The 15,881-nt window shown below is 37.8% G+C and overlaps 8 protein-coding genes across 8 annotated transcripts; 3 read left to right on the top strand and 5 right to left on the bottom strand.

The window, feature by feature from the left end:
- Positions 1–18: 18 nt before the first annotated feature.
- Positions 19–1,875, bottom strand: LOC108580075 (U4/U6 small nuclear ribonucleoprotein Prp4). The gene is made up of 4 exons (XM_017943733.1): positions 1,350–1,875; positions 893–1,270; positions 609–822; positions 19–538 (listed from the first exon to the last, which is right to left on the bottom strand). The coding sequence occupies exons 1-4, from the start codon at positions 1,873–1,875 to the stop codon at positions 79–81; spliced, it is 1,578 nt and encodes a 525-aa protein (XP_017799222.1). The 3' UTR covers positions 19–78.
- Positions 1,876–3,107: 1,232 nt separating this feature from the next.
- On the bottom strand, positions 3,108–3,479 carry LOC108580002 (histone H2B-like). The gene has a single exon (XM_017943651.1). The coding sequence runs from the start codon at positions 3,477–3,479 to the stop codon at positions 3,108–3,110; it is 372 nt and encodes a 123-aa protein (XP_017799140.1).
- A 1,504-nt stretch (positions 3,480–4,983) lies between these two features.
- LOC108580008 (late histone H1-like) lies at positions 4,984–5,762 on the bottom strand. Its single transcript, XM_017943659.1, has one exon. The coding sequence runs from the start codon at positions 5,677–5,679 to the stop codon at positions 4,999–5,001; it is 681 nt and encodes a 226-aa protein (XP_017799148.1). The 5' UTR covers positions 5,680–5,762; the 3' UTR covers positions 4,984–4,998.
- A 2,690-nt stretch (positions 5,763–8,452) lies between these two features.
- On the bottom strand, positions 8,453–8,824 carry LOC108580146 (histone H2B-like). The gene has a single exon (XM_017943812.1). It carries the CDS (start codon positions 8,822–8,824, stop codon positions 8,453–8,455), a length of 372 nt encoding a protein of 123 aa, XP_017799301.1.
- Positions 8,825–9,089: 265 nt separating this feature from the next.
- On the top strand, positions 9,090–9,464 carry LOC108580145 (histone H2A-like). The gene has a single exon (XM_017943811.1). It carries the CDS (start codon positions 9,090–9,092, stop codon positions 9,462–9,464), a length of 375 nt encoding a protein of 124 aa, XP_017799300.1.
- Positions 9,465–11,109: 1,645 nt separating this feature from the next.
- LOC108579878 (histone H4 variant TH091-like) lies at positions 11,110–12,319 on the top strand. Its single transcript, XM_017943497.1, has 3 exons — positions 11,110–11,165; positions 11,756–12,102; positions 12,204–12,319. The coding sequence occupies exons 1-3, from the start codon at positions 11,110–11,112 to the stop codon at positions 12,317–12,319; spliced, it is 519 nt and encodes a 172-aa protein (XP_017798986.1).
- A 1,230-nt stretch (positions 12,320–13,549) lies between these two features.
- On the bottom strand, positions 13,550–14,050 carry LOC108580143 (histone H3). The gene has a single exon (XM_017943810.1). The coding sequence runs from the start codon at positions 14,015–14,017 to the stop codon at positions 13,607–13,609; it is 411 nt and encodes a 136-aa protein (XP_017799299.1). The 5' UTR covers positions 14,018–14,050; the 3' UTR covers positions 13,550–13,606.
- A 250-nt stretch (positions 14,051–14,300) lies between these two features.
- LOC108580147 (histone H4) lies at positions 14,301–14,717 on the top strand. Its single transcript, XM_017943813.1, has one exon. The coding sequence runs from the start codon at positions 14,301–14,303 to the stop codon at positions 14,610–14,612; it is 312 nt and encodes a 103-aa protein (XP_017799302.1). The 3' UTR covers positions 14,613–14,717.
- The last annotated feature ends 1,164 nt before the right edge of the window (positions 14,718–15,881 follow it).

Here is a 15,881-nt window from a genome sequence, read left to right as displayed (position 1 = left end):
TCTTGTATGCGTCGTCAAGGTAGGCTCTCCCTTAAAGTGCGGTTCACTTTAAATAACAATTTATTTAATCGAGTCTTTTTACATATTCTCCGGGGCCCACAATTTAAACGTCCGATCGTAGGAAGTGGTCCCGATAAATTTGTGATCCGGCGAAATATCCACGGACATCACTTTACCGTCGTGTCCTGGTAATGTTTTAAGCGGTTGCCAAGTTTTGTTCGACCATATTTTCGCAGTATTGTCGTATGACGCTGTGACCAGGTATTGTCCCTCTATCCTTTGGTATTTCACATCCGATAATAAGTTGGTATGCGCAGGTATCGTGTATACGCAAGACCTCTTTCGTAAGTCCCATATCTTACAAGTATTATCCTCGCTCGCTGTCGCTATGTGGAACCCATTCGGGGAAAAGTCTATACCGAAAATAGATTTCAAATGGCCCTCCATAAACATTATACACCGTCCTGTGCGAAGATCCCATACCCTACCGAACGAGTCGTGACCACCTGTGGCGCTTACACTACCGTCACACTGAAAACTATAAGTGGACGGTGAGTGGGAAAGATCGTCTTTCGTCGAACAATAATACTTTTACGTGTCAGAGATACCTGATACAGTGCACAGCTCTAGCGTGACCTTCCTGGTGTAGAACTTCTGCTTGCTGCTCCAAGTCCCAAAGTCTCCAAGATGCATCATAACAACATGTACCAAGAAATCTACCAGAAGGGTGAAATGCTAACCTTGCAACTCTGTGTGGCTCGTGACCTTCTACTTCAGCCAAGGGTTCCTCACCTGATCCACCACTCCATAATTTTACAGATCCTGTACAGATGGAAATATTTTACTATACTGTGTATGGTAAATTTTTCATAAAATTACAAAGGACTCGTACCATCAGCAGCACAGGATGCCAGTACACAGCTCTGCCCAGCTGTATCCCCTACCACCTGTTCAGTAATAGTAGCTTTTGGATGAAAAACAATGCAGCCAACATTACAAGTATGCCCTTTAAGTGTTCTTAACAGAGTACAGTCAGGTACAGACCATAATTTGCACAAGCCTGACCATGAAGCTGTAGCAAACAGTTTGGAGTTTGGACTGAATTGGCAGAAAGAAATTGGCCTAGTGTCTCCAATTTGGGAGCAATAAATTGTCAATGCTTGTAGTTTCTTCAGAAGTTCCTGACGGCGTGCAGTACGTGTGGCAGTTGGCAATTCCAGATCGTGCCTTGCTTTATCCAATCTACCCTTTGCTCTGGGCAATGAATATGCTGTATAATAAATCAGAATCATAATACACAAGTAAATAATAAAATACCAAAATTTAAAAATAATATATGTTACACTTACAAGCTATCCAAGAGCGAGCTATTTGAAGAGATTCTGGCCCTTCGTGATACCATGTTGTTTCTGTATCTCTTTCAATAGGATGAGATGGTTTGTCCTCTTCTTCATGCTTTTTCTTAATTGCATCCTCTCCCAGATTAGCCAATAATTCTCTTAATCTTGTTCTTCTGTCTGCAGGTCCTTCACCAAATAGGCAAATAGGTTCGCCTAGTTGCCTCAAATTCTTCTTTACCTCTGAGTCATCCGTGGACACGTTAATTTGACGAGCTTTCTTTCTACGTTCAAATTCTTCTAAAAGAGCTTGTCTGTCTTTGGACATCTCATCTTCCAATTCCATATATTCATTAGATATATGCACATTTGCCAAAGTGACAACGGTATTGATACTATCTCCCAAATTAGCGGCATCTTTTTCTTCTTCGGAAGATTCCGCCACAGCGGCCAACCTCGCACGCTCTGCTTCCTCCAAAGATCCATAATGAACAGTCTTCTGTTTCTTGACATAAACCAAATCCTCGTCGTCCGACATTTTAGATGATTATTTGTTATCGAAATGAACTGTGAAAATTAACATGAAATTCTTAAAGATATAAACACCTAACCTTACACAGAAAACGAACATAACCTAACACACAAACAAAATACGTATGTAACTATGATTGTACGTAATATATCCTTACGTGATTTCAACAAAAATAATACACAAGAATAAATGCAATCACTATTGAAAATTATTTAATTAACGTCATTTATGAAAACGTCTCATTCCGAAGAAACATTTTACAGCAACTATCTGTCAAGCAGCGGACGCTACGTACTGTTGAAATATTCAAGATGGAGAACGATAATCGATACTTGTGTTTTGACTTAAATCGACTTTCGTGGAAACTCTATTCAAATTATTAAAATTTTTCTCATTACGTGTAATCAATTATAAACTAATATAAGTCTGCATATTGAATAAAAATTTTACATTGATATACTCTTATAACATATTTAAAAACCTTTATTCTATCCTAAGGTTAAAATACGAAGACTCTGATTGGCTGAAGGTGAAATACGAAAGACTACGCTAGCCTTAGTACTACACAGAAATGAGAAGATGGCTAGTGAGACGGTACAAGGCCTGTCTCCACCTTTAACGTTCACGAAGCTGACACCTTAAAGCTTTTAGCAGCCCACACTGATACAGTAGTAGGATTTTTATATCCACGATAGATATTTCAAGACAAGGGATACATTCTGAATTTACGTATACGCCAATGTTTAAATTCATCGCTTGCTCGCTATATCGTTCTATCCAATTCAATTTCGTCGTGTCCCGTTTGCTTTCTCCATCACGCGATGCTATATGACCCGAATAGTAGATGTGACCATTTTGGCCAATAATAAAAATTCATGTGCGCTGCCTTTATGATTGCATTAGAAAAGGTGGGTCTACTACCACTATAACCAATCAGACCTTCGTTCCTTATATTAGTCAATTTTTCATCTCTACATAATACAGCTGTCTCTAAAATAGTGGCTACGTCAAGGAATTGATCATTGTCGCATGGAATGTCTAGATAGTTAAACTATGGTCTTTTTTTAAGTATAACTACCTACATATTGTATCGAGAAGTATTTTTTTCAAAAGAATTGGATAAGGAAATACAATATTTGATTGTTGTATGTAAAAGGAATAAGTTTTAGAACCAAAATAGTCGACGTTTTGAAAAAATTGTTGGCCCTAAAAAGGGCCGATGATTCTAGGGTTGCCGCTCACTTTGAACTGGTGTACTTGGTGACAGCTTTAGTACCCTCTGAGACAGCGTGCTTGGCCAATTCACCAGGCAACAAGAGCCTGACAGCAGTTTGGATCTCCCGGGAAGTGATAGTCGACCTCTTGTTGTAATGGGCCAAACGGGAAGCTTCAGCAGCAATACGCTCAAAAACATCATTGACAAAACTGTTCATGATGCTCATGGCTTTGCTGGAAATTCCAGTATCAGGGTGAACCTGCTTCAACACTTTGTAGATGTAGATAGCATAGCTCTCCTTCCTCTTCCTCTTCTTCTTCTTGTCAGACTTGCTGATATTCTTCTGAGCTTTACCAGCCTTCTTCACAGCTTTTCCACTAGCCTTAGGTGGCATCGTTGCAGTTTGAATATATTCTCGATGTGTAGCGGATGAAGTCAGTAGAGAGAATGTGAAAATGCAGGGCCAGTTCTTATTATATAGAGGTAGGAGATGCCAGCAGCGCACCAATCACGTGCGAGCTCATGGTTTTGACCATATGCCGGCATTCACACCATGATGTCGCTGCATACTACGTCTTTATATCATTTTGTAAAAAATATGAGAGTATTGAGTAGTAAATTAGTTGAGGAGTAAATTAATTTTGTACTGCAGTTTTATTTTCTATAAAAACCACGCGAATAATGTCAAGAGAAACAATTGCTTTTTTGCGTTTTATAATATACGATTGGAGATAGCGGTAAAACTAAAATATCTACGTCATTAAAAAGAAAACATTAATTTTGAAGAACAGAAAGTTTTCAGTTTATTAAAATATTGTATTTGATAATTACAATAAACTGTTCGAGAAATGTGAAGACAACTTACGTTAGATATAAAGTTTTAAATAATTCGTACTTATAAAAAATTAGCGTTTTGTTCATAAAAGAATCGTGTTAGTTAAAAATTCCTTGGAGCAATTTATACTTTTTTGACTCTTCTGCTCCATTCGAGTATCCTATTTAACTAACATGTTAACGATTAATTTAATCAAACTGAATCTCTCTAATTTGTAATTAAAAATGAGTAAAAATTGTAACTAGTTATATTATTTTGATTCTTGTAAATACGAATATAATGTATCTTATGTTTAATACAGTAATAACAGTACAATTAAAGATGAATAATCCTTCAATAAATAAACTATTGTGCTTTAAGTATTGGTTAACCTAATGTCGAGTTTACTCATTTTTCCTTGTTAAAAAGCTAACGGTTAATTTCTACTAATTTTCTTGTTCTTTAGCTTTTTGTAGCCTGCTTACACGTGGTCTGTATATTTCCCGCCATTTCGGGAAAAGAAAACCCTGATTTCATATACTATGTTCGAACGCACGTGGTTAACCTGTACATCTGCTGTTCCGAAGGTTCCCTTTCGGCGGGAACTGGTCGATAGCATAGGTTAGAACGTGTACGGGTATATAGCATTTCCGCTGTAATAACTAGCAATACTGGCAGTGAAACGGCACATTGTAGCTAGAAACATAACCTTAAAACACCCTGTGCTTTATAAAATGAATCACTATCTTCTTTCTATACAGTTTCCTTTCAAAATTGAACTAACATCCTACAATATTTAACATTGTTCCCAACGTAAGAAAACCGATATACCTAAAGATGCAACTGATGTATACTAGATGTATAATTTATCTAAAAAATTTCTTTTATTTTACGAATTAATATAGGATCCATCATAAGTACTTTACACCTATCCATTGGAATGTAATCTAAATGTCTATCTAAAAGAAGTATGCTGTTATCAGCGATAAAGTTATTGAATACAACTCTCTGTTTAGACAGAAGTAATAGTTCCTTGTATGAAAGATTTGGTGGCCCTGAAAAGGGCCATTTGAATGTTTGGGGTTAGGGATTCAGGTAATTATTTTTTCGCCGCGGATTTGACTGCTTTTGGCGTCGCTGCCTTCTTAGGTTTGGGCGTCTTGGTCTTAGCTGCTGGTGATTTAGCGGATTTTTTAGTCCTCGACATGCTCTTAGTTTCGACAACTGCTTTGGGTTTCGCTACAGCCGCCTTAGCTGCGCTCTTCTTTGGAGCTGCCGGTTTCTTTTCAGCGGCAGCTTTCTTCGGCGCTGGTGCTTTCTTGGCAGGAGCAGTCTTCTTCGAAACAGTTTTCTTCTCTACCCACTGAGCTTTCTTCGCTGGTTCAGCCTTCTTCGCCGGTCGTGACAACTTTTTGGTCTTAGAATTGTCAGAGAGCTTGCCAGTGGACAATTTAAACGATCCAGATGCTCCCTTGCCCTTCGTCTGCACGACGGTGCCAGATGTTACGGCGGTTTTCAAGTAGCGTTTAATGAACGGGGCGACTTTCTCGCCGTCAACCTTGTACGTGGTAGCGATGTATTTTTTGATGGCTTGCAAAGACGATCCCTTGCGATCCTTCAATTCCTTAATAGCAGCGTTCACCATCTCGGAAGTCGGTGGGTGAGAAGCCTTGGAACGTTGAGTTTTCGACTTGCTCTTCGTAGTCTTCTTCGATGGTGTAGAGGTTGGTTTTTCCGCGGCCTCGACTGCGGTATTTCCAGCGCTCGCTTTGTCTTCCATCTTTCCGACGAAAAGGTAATCAGAAGCAACGGATAAAAAGCTTAGAAAATTTCCTCTACAGAGGTACCTTGATCAACAATGATGCGCTTGTTGAACCAGAATAGTGGTCGCGGCGGGAACCCGTGTGGTTTCTTTCTCGAGCGCGGACCATGGAGAGAGACTCACCCAATATGTCGGATGCCGCGATTCCGTGACAGCGAAGAAGCGGTAAATAAACCTTTACTTTCGGGCCTCATTTCTCCGAATAACGTGCACGTTAACGAGCATTCGATACGTGAAAATATTGCTGCGTGTGTGCAGTTTTATCTGACGGTCGATTTTCGAGCGTACGCGACCGTTCTGGCGATTTATCGCGGCGTTCAACGAAGTCCGTCTTTTCGCCGCGATAGTGCATCGCGTAGAAAAAGTTAAAAATCTAACGATTTATACAAGAATGCTTATGAAATTCGTACAGAATATTGTAGAGAAAGGACTGCTGATAATTTACATACCATCATTTATGCATTTCCAGTAACGAACACAAAGGAAACTTCGTTGATATTCTATCGCTTAGTGATGTACCACGTGAATCACGAATGTTCTATCGTTGGTTTAATATCAATTCCCATGGACGTGTAAAATATTCGGTTTATGTACTTGGAATGAATTTTTTTACATTTTTCACATCTTCGATGTGAACAGGTGTGAATTCGTAGTGTTTATCTATTTCTAAAGCGTTCTTATTTGTTATTTTTTACTTCGATGGAAATGATGATAGTCTGTACAAGGAAGTCATGGTTCAACAGGAGAAATGCAAATACCGGTTGAAATATATTTTTATAGAATGGACGATTTTACATTTCTGCTCGTCGTATTACAAAATGAGCAGATTTTAGAAAATTTAATTGCAATATACTATAAAAGCAATTAGTGCTCTATACCAGAATTAATTTTTTCTCCTAGGATACTAGCGCCATTGCGTTCTTGCATCGTGTGTTCTACAATGCTTCTACTACAAAAGCATTTATAATTATGTAATACTATTGATTAATGATTATTGGTGCATGTTATATTTATGTATTTCATAATCAGTTTGACAGATCTTGCATTTAATTCTATCGCATAGTATTAACATTCTAACATACATCTGCAAAAATTGGACAATTTTTTAACACTCAATAAACGATTTTAAAAAATAAATTATATATTTTACGCATGCATTGTGTATTCAATGAATTACTGTTTTCAACTTGTTTTCTCTCTATGTATCATTCAGAGAAAAATATTGAAATATTTAGGTTACATGTGTATATACGCCAGTATAAAGAGTTGATGAATTTATTATGATAAATAACTTAAAATAAGGACAAATGTTTGTATGTACGTTCTATTTGTCAAACATGATAAGAATGTTCATGATCAAAGTCGAAAGTTGAGGGTGCCCTGTAAATTATAGGACACGTCACCATCGATTCGCTTGTTGCATTCGCAAGGAAATTTGTATTCCTTAAATACTTGATTCTTTTTATACGTAAATATTTATTCTTTAAATATTTTAACGTTACTGTCGTATTTATAATTATTTTTGCATTACCATTGTGCATAACAATTTGGCAAATTATCAAAAAATTTAAGTATGGAGGGTACAATTGAAGGACCCAAGTTCTGACATCTAGCGTAAGAAACCATCACTTTGAGATTCGAACACATGAATAATAAATAACGTTAACTGCAAATAAAAAATGGACTACAATGGATTTCTTTCGTTCCTTATATCTCCTACTAATGATTTATTCTTAAAATATTGCAAAATTGTTTCTTGTTCCGTCGACCAATCAGAATCCAGCGTGGCTAGCTAGTGTTGCTCCATCTATACTGTGACTGTGACCAATACTGAAACGTTTCATCAATGTGTCTTTAAAATAAATATTCCTGATAAATAATGTTCATACATTAATCAATGCATTATTGTCCACGTTTTTTTTCATTTCATAAAAATAGTTCCTTTCATGAGTTATAATCGCGTGGTAATTTTGCTCGTACGAAACTTTGGTTGCAGTGAAATTAATGTTCCTAGAATTGGATTTTACGCATCTCATAATGTGTCCAATTAATTCATGTTTTTCAATGTATACCTGACTCTCGATAGTTATTAATTACTAAAAAAAAAATAGTACTTCAACCTCTAAATTCCACAATACTGTGGATTTAGGTTATAGTAGTAATACAGACACTTAGGTTATATTACTCGTGTTGTATATTATGTTTTTATATGATTAAATAACATTGCTTTATATTATCCTTGATGCTAAAATCATTACTATCCACCTTTCAGTCGAAGCATAACAGAAATATTACCAATTAAAATATTTAATAAATCTACATCATTGATCGTTACATTGAAAGTTCGTAAGGTACGGACTGCGCAAGTCAAATAGCAGCAAAACACCGCGGAAAATAATTAGAAAGACAGTTTATATGTTTTTGAATTTAGGGAATGTGCGTATTACAAGTTTGTGAAAACAAAATGGTATCTCGTAGTATAGTATAATTAGTAATACATGTACCACGCATAATTCTTAGTAAATTTAAAGAACGATTCCAACAATAGAAGTTTATTGGTATTCAGCCAATTCATATGAAGTATTGTAATTATACTAAGAATGATTTGTACAAGTATTATTATCGACAAGACTAGGGATGAAAGAGTTAGAAAATATAAGAACAAGAATGTGTCCACGTGTTTAAAGAATTGTTGGCCCTGAAAAGGGCCGATTATTAGACGATGTAGTATTTATTTGGAGCTGGTGTATTTAGTGACAGCCTTAGTACCCTCAGAGACAGCGTGCTTGGCTAATTCACCAGGCAACAGGAGCCTGACGGCAGTTTGGATCTCCCGGGAAGTGATGGTCGATCTCTTGTTGTAATGGGCCAAACGAGAGGCCTCAGCAGCAATACGCTCAAAGACATCATTAACAAAACTGTTCATGATGCTCATAGCTTTGCTGGAGATTCCAGTATCAGGATGAACCTGCTTCAACACCTTGTAGATGTAGATAGCATAACTTTCCTTCCTCCTCCTCTTCTTCTTCTTATCAGACTTGCTAATATTCTTCTGGGCTTTGCCAGCTTTCTTCACGGCCTTTCCACTTGCTTTAGGAGGCATCTTCGCAAATGTTTTGGAGGCTTGAAGTACACCGTACCGTAGTGAAAATTCAAGACTGAATGTTGCAACCGTGGGTCAGCTGTCGTATATAACGTAAAACGCAGCACCCGCAGCGAGCCAATCACGTACGAGCTGACGCGCCATTGGCCCGTTCTAGTATTACCGGTCGATACATAAGCGAAGCCGCCTGTACGCCACCGTCATATTACTCTGGAATACCTCAGAGTACACTTCGACTTGCTTTAAGTAAAATACGTATTAAAAAATGTCTGGCCGTGGCAAAGGTGGAAAAGCGAAGGGAAAGTCAAAGTCCCGTTCGAATAGGGCTGGTCTTCAATTCCCGGTTGGTCGTATCCATAGACTTCTTCGTAAAGGAAATTACGCTGAACGTGTTGGTGCAGGAGCACCCGTGTACCTTGCAGCCGTAATGGAGTATTTAGCGGCTGAAGTATTGGAATTGGCGGGAAACGCTGCCCGTGACAACAAGAAAACCAGGATCATTCCTCGTCATCTTCAACTCGCCATTCGTAATGACGAAGAGTTGAACAAATTACTCTCTGGTGTAACCATCGCTCAAGGTGGTGTACTGCCTAATATTCAAGCTGTTTTATTACCGAAGAAAACCGAGAAGAAAGCTTAAGCAACACAATATCAACACAAATGGCCCTTTTCAGGGCCACAAAATTTTTAAAAACGAAGGAACTTCTCATATCTATTCATAATATAACATTCGTTATCTTAAACATAATACCTTACTTTAAAAACAACTCGATTACATTATTTGCTCGTCTTATCTTTTAACTTTCGAGTAATGGCGACGAAATATGTTAGTCATTTCGGGAACATTTATGTACTATCATTTTACAGTGACTAAGTGTTCTATCTAGCAAGATCTAGGTTTCATAATAAACAGTATATGCTGTTAATAGACATTTATTATCGAATCATAGCCAGACACATAAGTGCCTACAAAAATTATCTGCTCCATTTTACCTCACTCTAGTCGAAGTAGCAGTATTCAGTATTTTCATTTCGTTTTCATTTTTATTTCTTTTCATGCATTTAACAACAGGTCCACCTGAATTTTTGTTATTGCATAGCGAAAGGGATGGATAAGTAGGGATATTATATAGAATTCAGTGGGGGGTCTGGTTCAGAGCACAAAATACATACATGAGGCAGATGTTCAAAGCAGATGTGCTGTTCCACGTGGGGGAACGCGACCATAGCGTTGCCAATTCTAAACTCTAAGTATATTTCGGCATCTTGGAGTTTATTACATTAATATTTTCCCGAGAATTTTTATTTTTTTAGTTATATTAGAAAAAGAAACACTCCCCATTTTTATTTAATTTTTATTTTTTTTCCCTTCGCCTGTAGTCTCGCAGTGCGTGTTAAAATTTGACGTAATTGATATTCCTAATGCAAATCATTGCTCGTTAATAAATTCTCTTGATATTAATACGCAGATCATACGCATATCTTGTAATATGTAAAAATTCGAAGTTGTAAAAAATATTAAAAACATCAAGTTGATATATGGTAGCTACCACCAAAATTCTATTTTCACAAATTCAATGTTTCGGCCTTTCAAAAGGCCAAAAAAACCATGCAATATAAACGAACAACTTGAACAAATAAAAAATTATAGTTTGCAAATTGATGGTCTTAAATCGAGCCGATGTTTGAATGTACATATAACCGATGCGTGACCACACGCTTGACATCTGAAGCACTGCTAATACCACTTCTTGGAGTAGTCTCTTTCGCCGAGTTGTTCCGTGAGAAAAAGTCAGCTTGTACGTGGTAGAGTGAGAAGGGTGAGTGTTGTCGTTTTGTAGAACAATGCATAGAGTTACATCCATGAGATGGCGAATATTCGGAAAACGTGCAATATCCATAGGACGAGTAAAGAATGACTTTAAATCCAACTAGAAACTATTGTCAATAGGAATGTTATATTGAACATGGGTGTTCCTATGGATATCGTTGGGAATCGAATCACGTGAACCAGAGAGCTTAAGATCCCGCAAAGAGAGGACGAAGACGGAAATAGCACCTGAGTCTGAGCAGCGTCGTAAGTTGACAAGCAGAGAATTTGTACTTTTCTTTTTCTTGTCGTTATCGTCAGTATATAGTACATATGCTGTATCTGAGAGGAGTAGCCTTCTTATCAGATTGCAAATTAGTCAATAATACTATCGTCCTAAAGTTTCCGTAACTTAATGTTATCTACGAATGGAATTACAGATAAATAATTTCAAAAAACCCTGTTCTTTGAGGTTATGGATAAATGGACAGGTTCAGACCTGTGCTCCGTAGGTATAAGCGCACCGTTTCGGTATATCGTAACCCCACTTTACGGTTAGACTTTCCCCTTGGAAGGTTCCAGTTGGTTAAACGTCGAGTGGTGAGGAGATGCGCCTGCGTTAGTTTATAAAAGAGCGGCATTGACCGCCCGGCAACAGACAGTTATAGTTGCAGGTTTTTGAAAATTTTTCTGTATTGTCTCACGGACATCGAATGCGATAAGGAGATGCCGTGACCGTGTCACATTAGTCGCTTGCCTGGTTCAAGGGTGGTCCCCCCTTGTGGTGGGGATAGACCATGAACAGTTAACGTGTAAATTCCAACGAGCTCTTATAGAATCTTTACTGTAATTAAAAATAAAAAGTAACACCGTCTTACCGAAATTCAAAGGGAATCTCCTGATTGCTACTCATGCGCTCAGGTTGCTCGAGCGTCACGTGGGACGTAGATTATTGGCGGAAAGTGCCGAACAGGCTACGCACACGACAGAGCTACCACTATACTTGTGTGAAAGCACGAGGACGGTATAGTGGGAGACGGCAGTACGTCATAGTGGGGGTAACGGCTTTGGCCCACGTCCCACGATTCTGGCATCACTGATTTCAAATCAGTCTTTCTCAGCCTCTGCTCGTGGCAGGTTGTGTTACGTCAGAGGTCTGATTACGGACTAAGCCGCTGCTACGTTCTTCTTCTGCTGCTGCTGGATAGGCGAATTACAGATTACTCCAAGTGGCTCCCCAGGAATTCTCAGGCGGAAATTGTAATAAAAAGAAAAAAAAAAGATAGCAATACGACAGGCCGTGGAAAAGGAGGAGCCAAGCGTCATAGGAAGGTTCTGCGTGATAATATTCAAGGTATCACGAAACCAGCTATCCGTCATTTGGCTCGCCGAGGTGGTGTCAAACGTATTTCTGGTTTAATCTACGAAGAGAGACCCGTGGGTGTTCTAAAGGTTTTCCTTGAGAACGTTATTCGTGGCCAGAGTTGGGCAGTAATTAATTCTTTTGTAATCGATTTCTGTCATTAATCGTAATTTTCAATCATTAATCGGATTACGTTTTGCCCAACTCTGTTCGTGACGCTGTCACCTATACCGAACACGCTAAGAGGAAGACTGTTATCGCTATGGATGTTGTCTACGCTCTGAAACGTCAAGGCAGAACCCTCTACGGTTTTGGCGGTTAAGCATAGCAGCTGCAAAACTTCATATACAATACAAAAATATGGTCCTTTTCAGGACCACCAAATCTTTCAAATGTACATATGAACTCTTCGCTTTAGAACATTTTCCCTATATTTCTTTTATAAAATATACATGCTAGTATCTAAAATAAATTCCTACTTAGTTGTAGCTTATTTGTTACAAAGTAATTGACAAAAAAGATTCACCAACGAGAAATTTATGTGTTACTTCGTCATAAATGAATGATTTTTAAATATGCTCTTTTACGTATTTAACATCTCGTGCTTGATAAGGTACTGCGTAGAAAAAGTAATTCTAATTTAAGGATAGTGTGGAAGTATTTAAATTCAAACATCAAAACCAAAAATGGTTTTTTGGTCGAGTCTAAAAAGAAAGTATCGTGTAGTAATAAATCAAATACTCTAAACAAAACTTAGAAACTTTGCACACGAAGAAGCCAAGAAAATGTACGCAGTTTACAAAACTTTACTCCTGATAAAGGTTAAATACAAAATTCTGTTGCCCATCATCCTTTACGATCGTAAAAATTGAAATTAAAAAAGGAAATTCAAGGTTGTTGTTTCACGATACGGAGCTATGATATCGAACAGGGAAGAAAAATTAACTAACTCTTATACACACTAGCAGCTGTATCAATATTTTTCAATTTATATACCATTGACTTGTTTGCAACTTTCATGTTTTTATTTTATAGATTGGTAAGACCATAATTGTAATATAGGTACGGTAGACAATAACTTTCTCTTTACTTTCAGAGTGCGGAAATTGACAGAATTGTAAATTTCCAAGTTTCATGCTACACATTGCTGCTAGCCAAATTATAAATACGAAAACTGAGTTAGAAATGAATAAAGAAATACAAAGTAACTGTCGACCTGGGCATTGAAACGGAAACTAACCGACGACGAGAGGTTAGGAAATTCGAGATAAATGAAATCAAAATGGGTGCCGTCTGTTTCTCTCGTAGCTTTCGATGTGACGTAGAAGAGGTCAATATAAGTGTACTGAAAAGATGCCTGGTGGTATAATAGTAATGTTGTAACGCCAATAAAATGAGTGTCAATTTATAGAAAATTTGTACCTTTTTTAACCAACTTTATAATTTTTATTCAACAGTTTTTGTTGCGTTCAAAAATTCTACTTTATACGATACGAACTGCAAAATTGTAGTATTACATTGTAAAGAGAATTCACGAAATTGTTCTAGGTTTAAGAAAATTGGGGCCCTGAAAAGGGCCGATTGGTAAGGTAACAGCGCCGTTGAAAGCTTAAGCTCTCTCTCCACGAATGCGACGAGCAAGTTGGATATCTTTGGGCATAATGGTGACACGCTTGGCGTGAATAGCGCACAAGTTAGTGTCCTCAAACAGACCAACAAGATATGCTTCGCTGGCTTCCTGCAAAGCCATAACAGCAGAACTTTGGAATCGAAGATCCGTCTTGAAATCTTGTGCAATTTCACGAACAAGACGTTGGAATGGTAATTTACGGATCAACAGTTCCGTACTCTTCTGATATCTACGAATTTCTCGAAGAGCGACTGTTCCAGGCCTATAACGATGAGGCTTCTTCACTCCACCAGTAGCAGGGGCACTCTTACGAGCAGCTTTGGTGGCTAACTGCTTACGTGGCGCCTTCCCACCAGTAGATTTACGAGCCGTTTGCTTAGTACGTGCCATTTTTCGTAATCGAGATAATACGATGTTTTCAACTCCAACAGTGAAATGAATCTAATTCACCCCGGGCATATCGTCTTCTTTATATCCACGTTTCTTTGATGCGTTTAGATCTCTGATTGGTCAGCGAGCAACTGGTGGGGGAAGGAAACTCGACGCTCTGTGATTCGCTACGGGTGTTGGGGAGGGAGAGCTGTTTCTTTCGGAGGTATATAAGGAATGCATTTTGCTGCCGAACGACAATATTTCTTGGTATCGAAACTGAAAGTATCGTATTTGAGAAAAAATGACTGGTCGCGGAAAGGGTGGAAAAGGATTGGGAAAGGGAGGAGCGAAGCGTCATAGGAAGGTTCTGCGTGATAACATCCAGGGTATTACAAAACCAGCCATTCGCCGTCTTGCTCGTCGTGGTGGTGTCAAGCGTATTTCTGGATTGATTTACGAAGAGACTCGTGGTGTTCTGAAGGTTTTCCTTGAGAACGTTATTCGTGATGCTGTCACCTACACGGAGCACGCTAAGAGGAAAACCGTTACTGCTATGGACGTCGTCTATGCTCTGAAGCGTCAAGGCAGAACTCTGTACGGATTTGGAGGTTAAGTTGTGCAGACGGTTGGGAGAAAATACACAAACGGCCCTTTTCAGGGCCACCAAGTATTTTTAACAAAGGATCTCATTGTTTCAACTATACATTGTACTTTCTAAAACCCCATATTTCATAATAAAAATAACAAATAAATAGTGAAAGCTTAAAATTGCATAAGTTGAAAAGTCAGAAATGCTGTTTTAACGACGTTTAATGTTAAAAGATATGAAATTTTCACGAACATATAACCATTGACATTGATAGATAAGTGATTCTACCGGAAATTGTGCGGTATAATTATTGTACTTCGTAATTTCATTTTCAAACATTTCGTAGTAACAATCTTTGATCAATCTTTTAATATGGTCGATTTAAATTGCATTCTGTACGTAGTAGAAAAGACTTTTCTAAAGACAAAGTTACATTTTGAAGAACGACAATGCTATCGAGATTGGTCTCATCTTAAGATGCACGATATTTCCACTTTGCCGATAAAAAATTTATTAAATACTAAATTGATCTTCGTAACCTGGGCTACCTTATTGTCGGCAACAATATGAATAAACATTTTATTTAAAAGAAAATCATATCGACCATGCATTTTGCGTTTTCTTAATCGTTGTATTTCTCTTCATATAATAGGACTTTTCGAATTCGTAATAATTTCGACATACTGTTCGCGATTCACGGCTAGACATTATTAACACCGATACTATAACGTTTATTTTAACGAGAAAGCACGTTAAACCCATTATTTTCATGTTTTTTATGCAATTTTCTACATTAGTAAGGTTAGCCTATTTCTATATAAGTAGGGCCATGTGTCTGATAATCATGGCGAATATAGTAACTGAAAAACGGCGTAAAGGGACGATTCAATCAATATCAGACATTTCTAACAATAACTGAAAATATATACGAACAATAACCTGCTTGAATCGGGTAAATAATCGTTTAAATCGTGAAGTTTTTCTCACGATGCTCCGATTTTCAGCAACGTGGTATTGGAAAGACAAAAGGGGCCTCTCTCCATGGTCCGTGCTTCGCCTACGAATGTTGGTCGATTTCCCGTGGCAAAAAAAATTTTTTTTTTTACTCTCAACTGAACATTAATTGGGATTGGGCAACCCACGTTACTCTCTGTCCTCTCTGCAATCCTTCATACATTTATTATGTTAATAATCTAATGCCTATTGTACCGCATATGCATATACATCTTTTTCTGTAAATTTCATCTGCCACAAATTCATATAACAGTCTACATTACCAACGAATTGGTAATA

Source organism: Habropoda laboriosa, unplaced genomic scaffold (genome assembly GCF_001263275.1).
Source record: "Habropoda laboriosa isolate 0110345459 unplaced genomic scaffold, ASM126327v1 scaffold2, whole genome shotgun sequence".
Taxonomy (NCBI): Eukaryota; Metazoa; Arthropoda; class Insecta; order Hymenoptera; family Apidae; genus Habropoda; species Habropoda laboriosa.
This window is presented reverse-complemented; position numbering and strand designations above follow the sequence as displayed.